Below are 14,839 nucleotides of genomic sequence, written 5' to 3' on the forward strand. Positions count from 1 at the left end.
CAGCATAATCCTTGGGTTAGGCTATATTAAATAAAGTAATGTGTCATTTTAATTAATTTAAAGTTTATCTGCGCATTTCATGATACAAATCGTTTTAATTAAAGCAACTTTACAGAAAATTATGCTTCTACAATATTTAGTAGTAGCTTCAGTGATGACTGTCAGTTAATGTAGCCCATAAATAGCTTCAGAAGAAATGTACGGAAAAATCACTTAAAGGCGTATCCAAATTATGATGATTACTACTATTAACAGCAATTATTATATGATGCAATCAAACTTGTAGCAAAATTTTGTAGTTCTGAATGTTGTTTCAGGGTTGGCATCATCTGGCCCTCTTAATACAATCAATTTTGGACTGAAAGACAATGCTAATCGTGGGAAGTCAAATTCCTGGATAATTCTATATATGATATTTAACATTTTGTAAAAATAAAACAATTTAGCGCGCGCACACACACACACACACATATCCTTTAAAGTTACAACAATTTTAATTTTCTATCACAATACACACGGAGAAAGATACATGTTCATTTCTGAATATTTTTTCTACAGTGTAATAAGTACACTAATAATTACTAAAATATTACATTGGTTCAGTGCGTGGTTCCTGCCAAAATAGTTACTTTTTGCCAAAGACAGACATTAATTGGATCTCTAAGTGTTCACTGAAAACAAATAAAATAGGCAGAATAGAAGCATACCAATACATAATTTGCAAGGTCATATAATCAAGTAAGATACCTGTGATAACACTGTATATTCACACCTACATTTACACAAACATGGTGATTTTGTTAAACTCCCCTTCCCCGTCAGATCCATAGCCCTCCAAATCCCAAGTTCTTCTGCGCATGCGCATTGACTGTCTTCCTGACTAGCCGGGTTCCGCCATTTTCTACTCAAGATCGAAAGTATAACACCAGTACAGTATTGTTCTTCCTGAAAATAAACCACATCTGAGATACTGCAAACAAGTTTTGTTAGTACTCCTTCCGGCATTCAAGAATGGAAGACGAGAGCCACCCCAAAACCCTGTAAGTAGCTGAAAACACAAACCCTGTCAAGTGCTCAGTGAATAACCGCTCAATCTACAGCACTACTGACACACTTCTAACAGCTAACTTAGCTCCAAAAACGACGTCCTACCACTGTTTTTGACATCGTATGTTGTTAGTAATCATTGCTTATAATAGCTATATTCTCGGCCAGTCATTATTTCACCTTATTTACAGCAGAAACATCGAAAAGCTTTCATATTTTCCCAGCGATTGTGGAAAACATTTGTAGCCATAACGTTAGCATGCTTAAGCTAAGCTAGAGGGTAATTAGTCAAACCGGCTATTCAACAAAACAACTGAAGCAATGCAAATATAATGAGCGTAGCTACATTTGAATTGTATATCATAGGTTGTGGTAAGTTATATGGGTTTAATATGTACACTAATAAACCATCATATTCAGTGTAAATGTGTTTGAACGAGTATGTCATTGTCTGCTGTTTTAGTAAAGGCCTGTTATCTAATCTCAGGCCTGCTGTCTTTTCTAGAAGTATGAATTTTTGTGTTTGGTACTACAATGTAGTATAATAATATCTCGTGAAATAACTTTTTGTTTAACATAGTTTCAGTAGTTTACTGTGGTATTGTTGCTATGTGTTCCTGACCTGAGGTAATTTGGGCAAAAAGGGTCTGTCAGATCAATGCCTGGCTCATGTATAATTATTATTATTTTTTTTTTTTTGAAAAGTAGATGATCTGATTAAAATTCAAAACAATCATATGTGATATTATGTTCTTGAATCATGTGGGCAAACTGTAATTACTGTTTATATCTCTTTTAATATGTTGTATCTGTGTTTTCAGCTATGTGGGCAATCTTTCAAGAGATGTAACAGAGAACTTGATCCTTCAGTTGTTTACTCAGATTGGGCCATGTAAAAGTTGTAAAATGATAACAGAGGTAAAGATCCTTTACAAATTACTCATTTTCAAATATTACCTGAAATGTTCTTTGTTGTTCAGTGTAAATGGGTTTGTGTGGAAATGCCTGTCAAACTCTACATGACCATTTATATTTGGAATACATTTGTTTTTAAAATGATCCTAGAACAGATGAATCACATTTTCTTAAAATCACACCAAATGACGCTAGAAAATATTTAAGTCTTCCACACAATACCCATGACTTTGCAATAATATATTTTCCTGGCTTTTCTTCTCAGCAATCCGATAGCAGCAGGAAGGTGAACTCTATTGGATTTTCTGTTTTGCAGCATACTAGCAATGATCCGTATTGCTTTGTGGAGTTCTTTGAACACCGAGACGCCGCAGCTGCTTTGGCCGCCATGAATGGAAGGAAGATTTTGGGAAAGGTATATCTTGTGGAGTTGTTTCATCAGACAAGTATAACAAGATGGATGTGGTTTGATGTTTATTGTGAATCACTACTGCACCCAGAATATCATATTTCCAAAGATAATGCCTTCAAGTAGTGTATTTTATTAACAGGAAGTCAAGGTAAATTGGGCGACCACTCCTAGCAGTCAGAAGAAAGACACAACCAGTAAGTTCTTCTGTATTATTTATATAGTGGTTGTTTTTTCAGGTTAGATTTTCTTAAATGTAGTAACTTGTTAAATGTCGTTCTTCTTTAGATCACTTTCATGTTTTTGTGGGAGATTTGAGCCCTGAGATCACAACCGATGACATCAGAGCTGCATTTGCACCCTTTGGGAAAATCTCGTAAGTTCCCTGAAGTCACACCCTTTAGTGGGATGTATTTTGTCGGAATAATGTCAAGGGGTGGCATGTGGTTACTTTGAGCCAGATGATCTCGATATATCATTTTTTAACCTCTGTTTTCCTAAAACCATTTAAAAATTGGTTTCAAAGGTTTTGATTTATTTAAAAATATGTTTTTTGTTGGTAGTTCTTAACACACATTTACACATTTTGCTAAGAAATTGATTCAAAGATACACATTTACTTTACATTTGCCATATTAGTGCTGGGATTAGCTCATTTTGTCACATTTCTGTCATTAATGATACCTTCATATAAAACTCTTAGATGTCTACAGGTTTGTCAGTGCATTTGAGAATAGGATGCCAGTGTTTAAGAGACCATAATTTTGTTTTAAATTTAATTGCATTGATGAATTTAATAGTCCCATAATGGGTATTATCAGCAAGCACAAGGCAGTATAGTCAATATTGTGTCTCTGGATCGCTCTTTAAAAAAAAATTCATCACTATTCGTCACTGCTTTTCCGAAATTGGTAAGTAGTTTTGATTTACCTAAAAAGTAACATTTTTAGTTCTCAACACAAAAGACATGATACACTGCTACTCTGCAACATTTTCACAGTCTCCTTTAGCTCTTGGTGTCAGTTAATAGAGCTCTGGTTATTTTACAGAAATGCTCATAGGATTGGACAGGAGCTTGAAGGCTAACAGCAAGGAACTGTGCACTCTGGGAACTCAGATGTAGTTTTTTTTCTATTTACTCTTTGCTTTTCATATTTGTTTACTGCAGTATTTTCCTATTAACGCTGACGTAGTGTAGACTTTTAACAAACCTCAGATAATTCAAGAATATTTGCTTGTACATTTTGTTTTATGATGGTTTACCTAGTTGTGTTGATAGTTTGATTCTCCTAAAATTCTGAAAATGTGAATTTCTCGAAATTTGCAGCTTCCCAAACTCCATATTGGTGGTAAAGAATTGACCAGGAAAAATAAAGAAATCTGTTAACAGGCCATGTATGCCGTTTAATTCCTTTTTCTCTTTTGATATTTCTATGTACTCTTGAGTAGAATTGAATTAGAAACAGCTGTTGAAGTCAGGAATGCATGGTAATGACATTGATGATGTGAAAGATTAAGAACTAGTGATAAAGATGAAGATTGGATCATTATGATGTGTCACATGAAAAGTTGAAATCTTTGCAGGAGCTTTTAAATATACATGCAGTAGTGTAGGTTGCATGACTTTGTCTTTGTTTTTATTTTGATTTAATTTTTTAAGTACCAGTAATCAAGAGAATGTTATGCAGAAGTTGTCAGTGTAAAGATTTTTTTAGAGTAACTTAGGATATTATAACAGTGTCTCTCAGTACAATACAGTGTGTGTGGTTCCTTTCTTTTTGAGATCCTCTAGCAAGCCGTCAGCGGACTGACTTTCCTGTCGTTACGTTTTTCTTGCAGGGATGCACGAGTGGTGAAGGATATGACAACAGGGAAATCAAAGGGGTATGGATTTGTGTCCTTCTATAACAAACTGGTAAGGCTCCAGTACAGGAACACAGAGTGAAGGTTATTCTATTTCTGTTTACTACATTTCATATTATAGCTGTAGTATAACAGATAGTCAGCCTACTGAGTCAGACTGTTAGAGTTGTTTTCTGTGTAAGATTTTACTCAGTTTAGTATTAGTAATTAAAAGCAAACTAGGACATTTATGTTAATGTCATTATGTCATGTTAATTCCTAATTATACATAGGAACTAATGAAAGACTAGAAGTGTCGCAGAAAGATTATATTTCTGTTTTGCTTTGTTTACATTTGTTTGTTTGTTAAATCTTTCTTTTTCTCTTTTCTAGGATGCTGAGAATGCCATAGTACACATGGGGGGTCAGTGGCTTGGTGGACGGCAAATCCGGACTAACTGGGCGACTCGGAAACCTCCTGCCCCCAAGAGTGTGCAAGACAGTAAGCCAGATTTTATTTTATTTGTTTACCACCCTTTAGAGTTGAGCTGAATGAACATGACTGAATTGGGAAAAATTTCAGACAGCGCCAAGCAGCTGAGATTTGATGAGGTGGTGAACCAGTCGAGTCCTCAGAACTGCACCGTGTACTGCGGTGGCATTCAGTCAGGTCTCACAGGTACATCTGCACTTGCCCTTTTACTTTCCCATTCTTAGTATGAGTGTGCATGCTCACTCTTAGTGACTTGTCATGCGACTCATACTGTTCTCTTCAAACAGAACACCTTATGCGACAGACGTTTTCTCCTTTTGGGCAGATCATGGAGATCAGAGTTTTTCCAGAGAAGGGTTATTCTTTTATCAGGTATCATTCAGCTATTCCTGTTTTTAGTTTTCTTATATGTAGACAGTCTGTCCACAGTCTGTGTGTCATGTAAAATATTGTGGAAGATATTAATGGTTTCTAACTTTCTAGTAAAGACTGAGATCTTGAGAGCAGAGTGGCTGATGACTTATTATACCATTTATACATAATAATAATACAATTATATAATGTGGCTCAGTGGTAGAGCATTGCGTCAGCAGCGCAAAAGGTTGTAGGTTCAATTCCCAGGGAACACACATACTGATCAAATACAAATGTATAGCCTGAATGCACTGTAAGTCACTTTGGATAAAAGCGTCTGCCAAATGCATAAATGTTAATAATAATATATAGAGCCGTTGTAATTTTTATTATCATTATTATTGGAATTTTTATTTTATTTTACAGAACAACAGTAAAATTACAATACTAACGTTTTTGAATGTTCATGGAGTTCTTGCTTTTTCTCAACTCAGGAAGCTTTTTTTTGTTGACAACAGCTAAATTATAGTCTTTATAGTTATTAATATAGATTAAGTCTCATTATGAATTTGTTGTACATATTGCATTGTCACATGCCTTATAAAAAAATCCTAAAAATGTGACTGAGCAACTGATGAGTAACACTGGTTCAGCGCAGATCTCCTGGTGCTTTGGAATTTGAAAACTGATTAACAAACAGATCCTCCACGAGTTTGTGCAGCGCTGTCAGAATACATGCAATTCAAGCATGAAAACATAACGTTCTGCAGTTTATTTACTAATTGTTTAAGGCCATTTCATAATTTCAGTCATCATACAGTAACCAGTAACAACATTCACCCCTTCCTCTTTTCGTCAAAGATGTGCTGCAGTATCCTTCTAAACAGTCCCTCGCTGTCGGTGCTTGTAATGATTTTTGCGTCTTTCTCTGACCGTTTTACATGTTTCCACACTGCTGTGTTTACATGTTTGTTGCATTATATAGAGTGTGCGCCTTTCACTCTGCGCTGGTTGCTATTTGATCGTGTCACGTCATTGTTCTGTACAATCATAGATTGTATAAAATTTTGTATAAAATTGTATTTGTTCTTTTTAAAGGGAGCATCAAGATTTAATTAGCCACATAGTGACAAAGACAGTCCTTCTTATTTTTTTGTAAACAATAGGATTGCTGTGTTCTTCACATTTCTTCATACACCAGCATCATTTTCTCTCAGGTTCTCCTCTCATGAAAGTGCTGCTCATGCCATCGTCTCAGTGAATGGTACCACCATCGAAGGTCATGTTGTGAAGTGCTACTGGGGCAAAGAGTCACCTGACATGGCCAAAAATGTCCAGCCGGTAATTCTTGTGAATTTGCTTTATAATTACCATAATCTAATTTTTATGTGTTATTAAATCCTTTCCATGCAGACATTGTTTAAATCAGGCGCAAGTGTTTTTTTCACATAGACACAAGTTAAGCTCAAGTTCTTGGTGCTGCGTTCACAGGTGGAGTACGGTCAGTGGGGTCAATGGAATCAAATGTACGGTAATCCTCAACAATACGGTCAGTATATGACAAACGGCTGGCAAGTGCCGTCTTATGGAATGTACGGGCAAACATGGAATCAGCAAGGATTTGGTGTAGAGTGAGTTTTCATGTATTTCTTTGTGTGTAATGTATCATGTTGTACCTATGCAGAACTTATGGGTATGTTTACACCCACTTTTTGTTGTTCCAGACAATCACAGTCCCCGGCCTGGGTGGGAGGTTTTGGGACGCAACCCTCTCAGGCTCAGCCTGGCCCAGTGATGAACCAGGCTAACTTTGGCATGGCTGGATACCAGACACAGTGATCTGACCTTGGTTCTTCATAACACACGGTTCTCACTTCTTTAGATCCTGCTCTCATAGGGAGGGTTGCTAAAGACTAATAGGTGCACATCATCTGTTTCCCTACAAGCTTTGGATCTGTAGCAGGAATTGCTTTATTGTAAAGATTCAAATTTAGATTAAAGAGGCAATTGAGATGAGCGCCTTCAATGGAAATCTGAATTATTTCACAAGATTTGTTCCTGTTTTAGTGGAATTGCAGAAGATGTATTGTATCTCTTGTCCCCACCCTTTTTTACTGCATATCTTGAGGAAAACTGCTGATTTTCCCTTAAATCCCAGCTTCAGGAACTTCACAGGTACATTGCAGAAAGTCCATGGTGTAAATGTTTTTTTGAACTAAATATTTCCTTTTTGTTTGTTTTTCTTCCTAAATAGCTGATCATGCATTTGCTTGTTCATTACAGTATGGACTTTAAATTTTGTACAAAAACCTCTCATTCTGCATTCTGACTTGGCAAACAAATGTAAGTAAAGGCACTTTTTGGGGGTTCATTGGACCTGTGTCTTGTAAATGTTGAAGTGTAAATGAATTTCTATGTGCAGTGGTGTATATTTAATCCACATTAGCTCCCCGTTCTCCTCCAATTCTAGAGCTCTTTGATACTGTGTGTATAATGTATCTTTTTACTCCACTTTACAAACAGCAAATTCTCTCCCATTCAATATGGAGAAAGAGTCGTAATGGCCATACCTGTAAATATCTTTTGATATCTTGGCCTGGAATGAGGGTTTCAAAGCATGCACTCTACCTGACGGAAAGCTAACGCAGCGTATGTAAGACAAACATTACATGTGTGACTGACATTTACAAGCAAGCCTTAATTTTTGCTCAGTCACATTTTTCAGTTGAACACTTTGAGACCCTTGTTGAGAGCTGTATGATTTATCTTAGAGCCTACTGTAAATTTGTCCCTTTGCTGTTTCAACAAATATGCGTGCCATTTTTGAGTAGCCAGAAAAAAGGGTTGGATTTCTTTTCTTTCTGGGGATGTTAAGGAATTGCATGTTTCAAACCATAATATTGAGGTTGCTCAAAGCATTGAATGTAAAAGGCAGACAAGTTTGAATACAATTTAGCGTTTTGAGTTTTCTTTTTAGTCTAAATGAGTCTCAATAAATGAACCATTGGACAAGAAACACTGTTTTCTTTTTATTTTTTCTAAACTGAATTAAACCATTTGTTTTGCCATTTCAATTATTTATTGATAATATATAATAAATGTCAGTTAGGAAAGAAGAAAGGTTAATATAAATATATTTTAAAATATACAAGCAATATTGTTCCAAGATTAATGTATAAACTATACTAGTCTGTGTATACACTGATACGCTTCACACTATAAAATAGTGTGGTTTATATAAGAGATTAAGGAAATCATCTTTAAAAGTTTATATTAATTTTCTAAAGACTAATACACATTGCACTGATTACTTTTCATAACATGGCAAATGTAACACAGTGACTCCATTCTCGCTAAATTTAGCACTCAGCGAAGATTCCATACTATATGATTGAAAATAATTTGTTAGCCATGAGATTACAGGAAAATTTGTTTCATAAGAAGTAATAGTCATGAAAATTAATTCTTCAATAGGAAGAAGATCCGAAAAAGTTATCATTAGCCTGATATAGTTGAAACTTCCAGCAACTCGAGGGAATGTATTTTACTAACCACAACACAATTACACTGTGCTTAACATTAATCAAGCTTTAAAGTGGAAGATAGTCGTAATGTCAATCATATTACCTCTTATTTAACTCATATAAATGCCACAGTAACTGCACATTAAACAAGTCAGTATGGAGAACAGATACATTTCTGTGCCGCTGGTAACATAGAGTACTACATCTATTCTACACAGTAATACCTTCCATTCTACGGTCACATTCTGAGTCTGTTTATCCACAGACCAGGCTTAAATGAAGCCAATTATTAGTCGGTTTGAAACTCAGGTTTTGATGAATCAGTGACGTGCAGAGCTACTGTTCTCAGTGACGACTGGCCACCCGACATCTGGGTACAAACGATTCCTCATATTCCCCATCGGACCAGCTAATGACCAGGATGCTGGTCCCTGAGCCACGGCTCTATCCAGGTTTACCTGAATATTCCCTCCTGAAGCCGGTCTTGATTCCTGTCACAATACAGCAGCATGACTTTAAATATTTTCTACAATATAAGCATGATTCATGTATTTAACACCCTAAAACATTTAGTTATTTGTCAGTTAATATTTTCTATATCTTGAATCCTTTAAAGTATGATGTCATAACTTCTATAGATCTAAAAACTCACATCTCTAGTAGTCTGCCTATCCATGTCTGTGTTGAATGTTTGAAGTCTCACTTTCTCCATGATAACATCCAGTTTGGACAATATAGTGATCACGGCATTTTCAAGCTGATCAACTTTGTGAACCAGCCTAGAATGAAAAGGCAAAAATGCACTTATAGCCTGTAATGTTTGTACATCTAAAGTCGTGCAAAATAAACATGAACAGAGTTTTTTTACTGAAAACTGAAACTAAAAACTGAGATAAAATACACATTCATTAAAAAAAATGTTATATAAAAAGAAATCGCTGAGAAACCCAATGATTCTGAACACAAACCTCTGAAAGACGACCGGAGGAACTGTCTTCTCACTGTGGTCCTCCGCTGATTCAACACTGTTTTCAAGATTACGAAGCTCTTCACTGAGTGCATCCTAATAAAAAAAATTATTATCATAAATAATGACTCCATATTAGATTAATATCACATTGAAGGAACATGAACTTGCCAAATCAGCCCAAGTGAAATAAAAACCAAACACACCCTTTTTTCCTCCAGATCTTGTTTCATTCTCTCCTGCTCCTGCTTGTCCAAAGTCTGGTTCCCATCTTGGTCAAATCTGGAGAAAGCGGCTGAGATCTCATGGTCAGCATGACCCATTCTGAAATGTGGGACAAACAACCAGAATACATGAGCTCTTCCGCACCTTTGTTGCTACCATAAGTGAATGTGTTAGTGTTTCACCTGGGACTTACTCTTTCAAAGCATCCCTGAAATCTTTAAACTGCAGCTCACTTGAACCTGAATCCAGGGCTTTCTGAACATCGGCGATCTTTTCCTTTTTAAGATTCAGTTTCATGATGGTTTTCTCGTAACTCTGAAATTAAAGCATCATTTTCCACATGCATTTAAACAGCCAGATCACAACAGTGTTGTTTTTGCAGCTGTTACACAGCTTTCCAAACACAAGTTCAGCAGGTTTGTGGATGCATGCACTGGGATGACTCACCTGTTTGATGAGATCTGTAATCTGGAACTCATCTTTCTGAGAAGCGAGTTCTGACTTCACCTCAGAGTATGTGTCATTGATGATGGCCAGAAACATGTTCTGTTCAATTCAATTCAACTTATCAGGTTAATTGATAAACAGACACAAACAATTACTTCATCACATGCGCATAAAGAACTTACCAGTAACACAAAGAAGACAAAGAACACATAGGAGAAAAAGTAAATTGGTCCAAGAACTCTGTTTGCCTGGTCAATGGCATTATAATCGAAATCTCCAAGGATGATTCGAAATTGTGTGAAACTGCAGAGAGGAGAAATAAAAGATTCTGAATGTCCCAATAAAACAAATCATTATATATATATATATATATATATATATATATATATATATATATATATATATATATATGTTTCATGCTTACATGCACTTGTTAAATGTGCTGAATGTTGGAACTTCCATTCCAAAGAGCAGGTAACCCAGCTGAGCATATGCAAAGAACACAATGAAGAACATAATGGCGAATCCGAAGATGTCTAATGCACAGCGAGCCAGAGTGGATGTAAGCTGGGTCATCGTCTTATTGAAACTTATGTACTTGAAGATCTGTGAATATTGAAGCCATCAACATATCAAAATGGGTCGCTTTCATTCTATATTTGAAACTTCACCTTACATACTGTATGTATAAGTACCTTAATCCAAGCAAAAAACAAATTGACTGCATTCATGTTATTGTATTGAGTTTGCCAGAATGCCAGAAACTCGAAATCAGCATAGATGTCCGGGTGTTCTAGAAGGTCTCCAAGTAACTCGTCCACTTTGATGGTCCGAAACACACTGAAGATTATTGCTACCACAGCAAGCTGTTAAAAAAACACACGTATACATATGATGATTTGTTGATTATTATGGCCCGAATATTTGATACTGATATGATCTGATCTCCTCTTACCAGTATGACCACTAGATCTAGTATGTTCCAGATGTTCTTGAAATGGGACAGTCTATTGATTCGGAATTCCAGAATCTCCTCCACAATGTAATAGAGTATGAAGACGCAGAAAAAGATCTCGCAGCCGATGATGAAGAAGTCCCACGTGGTGACGTAACGAATCAGCTTTACCGTACGGATCTGGTAGGATGGAATCACTCCACCGGTAGCTGGAAATTCAACCACTAATCTGAACGAAGAAGAAAACAATCGTTAATCTGTTTTTAAATGTAAGGCAATAAAATAATGCATTACATCAGATTACTATTTTATGTTATTTTAATAAATATTGGTTTATTTCAGTTATAATAAATGTAATAACTAATTAAATTAATCAGGTAATCAGGAATAAAGTATTTTTGGTCTGCATTGTACATCGGAAGGGACAGTTTACGTTAAATAACAGATGTAGAAATATAATTACTGACCAACCTTGTGAACCAGATAAAATATATAAATTTGGACATGCAGAACAAGAGCAAAACATGTTGATTGAGGACAAGTACCTTAAAACGCAGAAGAGATTGATGTTGGCATTGTACGTAGTGAAATCAATGAAAAGAACCCGAGTTCCACGGCTGAGCCACAGGTTGTTTCTGAGGTCCATCAGGATAGCGGCGCTCTCTTCTTTGGTCTTCGCCAGGTCTTGATAATATCCTGCTCCGGTGTATGTGGTCAGTAAACCCCAGTGACTCGACCCTTTGAGCTCCTTTTCTGTATGGTACTGCCAGCTGAAGAATAATTAGATTCATTTAATAAATAAACACATTTTAACCCCTGAAGAGAGAAATATGACTGTTGCTAATCATAAATGCCACTCACGCTGTTCCGTTGATCAGTCCAAACCTGCTGTCATCTTCTTTCTTTTCGCTGTACACATCAAAACAGTCTGTAATCTCCCGCTTGAAGTCTGGATGCACGGTGCAGGAGTTGTTTTTGACTTTGATCTGTCGAATGCGAGGGACTCCTAACAACAGGTTCTCGTAGTAAATGAAGGATTGATTTTCATTTGGAAGAGGCTCGTCGTTGTACCACTTTGTCCAGTACAGGCTGTCAAGTAACGGGCTGTCCATGTACTGAAAAGATGATTAAAAATGATAGTCAGAAGGACTGTGATGCTGCACTGGATCTGTCCCATGAATAGAAAAGCATTAGTACTAAATAAACATGCTTAAAACTACACAAATATTATACAAATAACAAAAGAAATAACAAAACATTCAAATACTCACATAAATTATACATGATTTACATAAAATAGTAAATATATTTTTATATAATATATTATTAGCCTATATAAAGTATATTAGCAACACCCAAAACATAAGTTATTTTGCCATATTTTTTAAGCTACTAATAAAAATGGCAAAAACGCACAACAAAATAAAAATGGTTACAAAATATTGATACAAAAATATGATAATAGTTTTTTTATCAATTTTTTGAAACCATTTGTAGTAATTTTTGGAAACCAGCTTTAGTAGTTTTTGGAGTTTATATGTACATAATCAAACTAAATTAAAATCAGAAATGCAACTAGCTGAAATAAAAGTGTTTTTTTTTTTTTAAGTTAACCTTTTAGTAAACCTTTTTTTGGTAATAATCATAAAAATTATCCAATATGTCCAGCAAAGACAATATATATATATATATTATTAAATGTATCTGTTACTTAAAACAAGTATATTTAAAACATTAAATATGAATTATTAGTGAATTACATAAATATTTATTAATTACATAATAATATCATTAACAACATTAGCAAAATCTAAAATTTGGAATTTGTGTTGGAATAAATTGCACTTTAAATATGACCAGATAAAAAAAATACAAAAAATAAATAAAAACTGGAAAAATTTATTATTCAAATGATTCAATACTTATATAGATAAATATACTTTAAAATCCTGATTTTTTTCACATCTGAATAGGACAAGCTGTTAAAACTCACTGTCCAGACATCATTCATGGAGCTGATGGAGGCAAAGCTGAGTCCACTGTCACCCGGTAAGTTTACAAAGAGATCAGTCATAGCTTTCGTGTAATAGTAGGTGGCGCTGCTGGTCATACCATAGGTCACTGCATGAGAACAGGATTACAGTCAGTCAACAATCACATCACTTATTGATCTTTGCACAGACGTGCTACACCATTCACCATCGCACAGATAAAGGACATCAATTCATTTAAGTCTGATCCATTAGCGGTGCTCGCGTCATGAAAGCTGCAGAGGGTTGTTTGTTTGAGTACACAAACAAGCCTCTTCAACAATGTGACTCCAGCACAGACAAAGCCACAATTGCCTGACCTGAGCTCTTATCAGCAGGGTCCCGCTTGTGTTCCTTTCAGGCCCAATTTTCCATTGAACAATGCAGTGTTTTAACACAGGAGAGCAGGGGACATTTTATAACAAGCACTTAGGCTGATAAACATCTCTGGATCATAATGGAGCGCAATATAATGGAAAGAAATGGGATCACATACATTGCAATCAAAAAGACAAAAGAGCAAGCTAATAACACTATAACAATTTTACATTTATACATGTTTTATATTTGATCTTAATATTAACAGTTCTATATTCATCCATTATCCATAATCCATAAAGTGTTTGTGCAACAGGGAACACATGTCTATAAATTTATCAAACAATCGACATGATACTTACACAGGCACAAATCCACTAGGAAAACAATGTAGATGAGCAGTTCTTTGAGATTTGCTTTGACATTGAGCTCAGGATTCGCCTTTGTGTCCTTTCTTAGAGCTGTTCCCCACAGTCCTACCAAACCAAACAAACACTTTTTAAAATATATTTATATTTATTTATTTGTTATTAACTTAAAAAATAATATAGATTAAGTATTATGTACTATAATAAAATAAATCATAAAAAATAAATGTTTAAAGCTGAAGTAAAACATATAATGGAAATATGAAAATGCATGCTTCTTCTTCCCTCACCTTTGACGGCTCTCAAGAGAAAAGAGCAGCATCCAGACTTCTTCTCGTTTGAGGGGTTTGTTCGCACTTTATCCCCAGCCAGATAGGGGTTAGGCAGATTCAGCTGGTTCATGTTCTCCAAAGAGCTGTGGAACATGGGCTGAGGGTTGTAGACAGTGTTGATGGGGCATCTGATGGGTGCAGGAGAGCCACTGTAAGCCTGATTCACCCAGCCTCCTTTCCCAAAGTTTTCCATCTCACACGCCACTGGGCTGCCTTGCTGATTCTCTGCGCGGTTATTGAGGTGTTGCATTGTGGTAAATGGAGAGGTGGGTTTCAACAGGAATTGCTCAAGTGCAGCTTTTGGCTGAGGAGAGTCTCCGCCTGTATTTATACCTTTCCTGTTGAATCTTCTAAAACAGAGCAAAGCGAAAGGAGGGGCTCGTCTTTTGTTCACGGATCCATTAAAAAACACAATCCTGCCATTTAGGAAACTGAGACACAAGCTAGAGATTCTAGAACAGCATTATTGACAATACAGACATAATGTGAATTTGCGTCACATTGTTATAGATGTGCTGAAAACAGAGATCAATTCCTTCATAATAAAGATCCACAGAAATGGTAATTAAATTATTTCACGTTTAAAAGTCTAGTGTCTAATCATGACTAGATA

General features: G+C 35.7%; 2 protein-coding genes across 5 annotated transcripts; one reads left to right on the forward strand and one right to left on the reverse strand.

Annotated features, from left to right (window-relative positions):
- Nucleotides 1-860: 860 nt before the first annotated feature.
- On the forward strand, nt 861-8,076 carry tial1 (TIA1 cytotoxic granule-associated RNA binding protein-like 1). 4 transcript variants are annotated; one of them, XM_052572678.1, is made up of 12 exons: nt 861-1,040; nt 1,869-1,965; nt 2,279-2,377; nt 2,514-2,568; nt 2,660-2,747; nt 4,211-4,286; nt 4,607-4,715; nt 4,797-4,892; nt 4,994-5,078; nt 6,278-6,401; nt 6,552-6,691; nt 6,785-8,076. In XM_052572678.1, the coding sequence occupies exons 1-12, from the start codon at nt 1,012-1,014 to the stop codon at nt 6,897-6,899; spliced, it is 1,113 nt and encodes a 370-aa protein (XP_052428638.1). In that variant the 5' UTR covers nt 861-1,011; the 3' UTR covers nt 6,900-8,076. The 4 variants fall into 4 exon arrangements, with proteins under 4 accessions (XP_052428638.1, XP_052428637.1, XP_052428639.1 ...); XM_052572677.1 differs by having other exon boundaries at nt 872-1,040; nt 2,228-2,377; XM_052572679.1 differs by lacking the exons at nt 861-1,040; nt 1,869-1,965; nt 2,279-2,377 and adding an exon at nt 3,699-3,766 and having other exon boundaries at nt 2,660-3,490.
- pkd2l1 (polycystic kidney disease 2-like 1) lies at nt 8,070-14,566 on the reverse strand. Its single transcript, XM_052572676.1, has 15 exons — nt 14,185-14,566; nt 13,889-14,002; nt 13,172-13,299; nt 12,040-12,293; nt 11,724-11,948; nt 11,179-11,407; nt 10,919-11,089; nt 10,648-10,829; nt 10,406-10,526; nt 10,224-10,322; nt 9,970-10,091; nt 9,758-9,875; nt 9,553-9,647; nt 9,237-9,363; nt 8,070-9,075 (listed from the first exon to the last, which is right to left on the reverse strand). Exons 1-15 carry the CDS (start codon nt 14,474-14,476, stop codon nt 8,905-8,907), a joined length of 2,448 nt encoding a protein of 815 aa, XP_052428636.1. The 5' UTR covers nt 14,477-14,566; the 3' UTR covers nt 8,070-8,904.
- Between the last annotated feature and the right edge of the window lie 273 nt (nt 14,567-14,839).

The sequence above is a fragment of the Carassius gibelio genome, chromosome B13, assembly GCF_023724105.1.
Source record: "Carassius gibelio isolate Cgi1373 ecotype wild population from Czech Republic chromosome B13, carGib1.2-hapl.c, whole genome shotgun sequence".
Lineage (NCBI taxonomy): Eukaryota > Metazoa > Chordata > Actinopteri > Cypriniformes > Cyprinidae > Carassius > Carassius gibelio.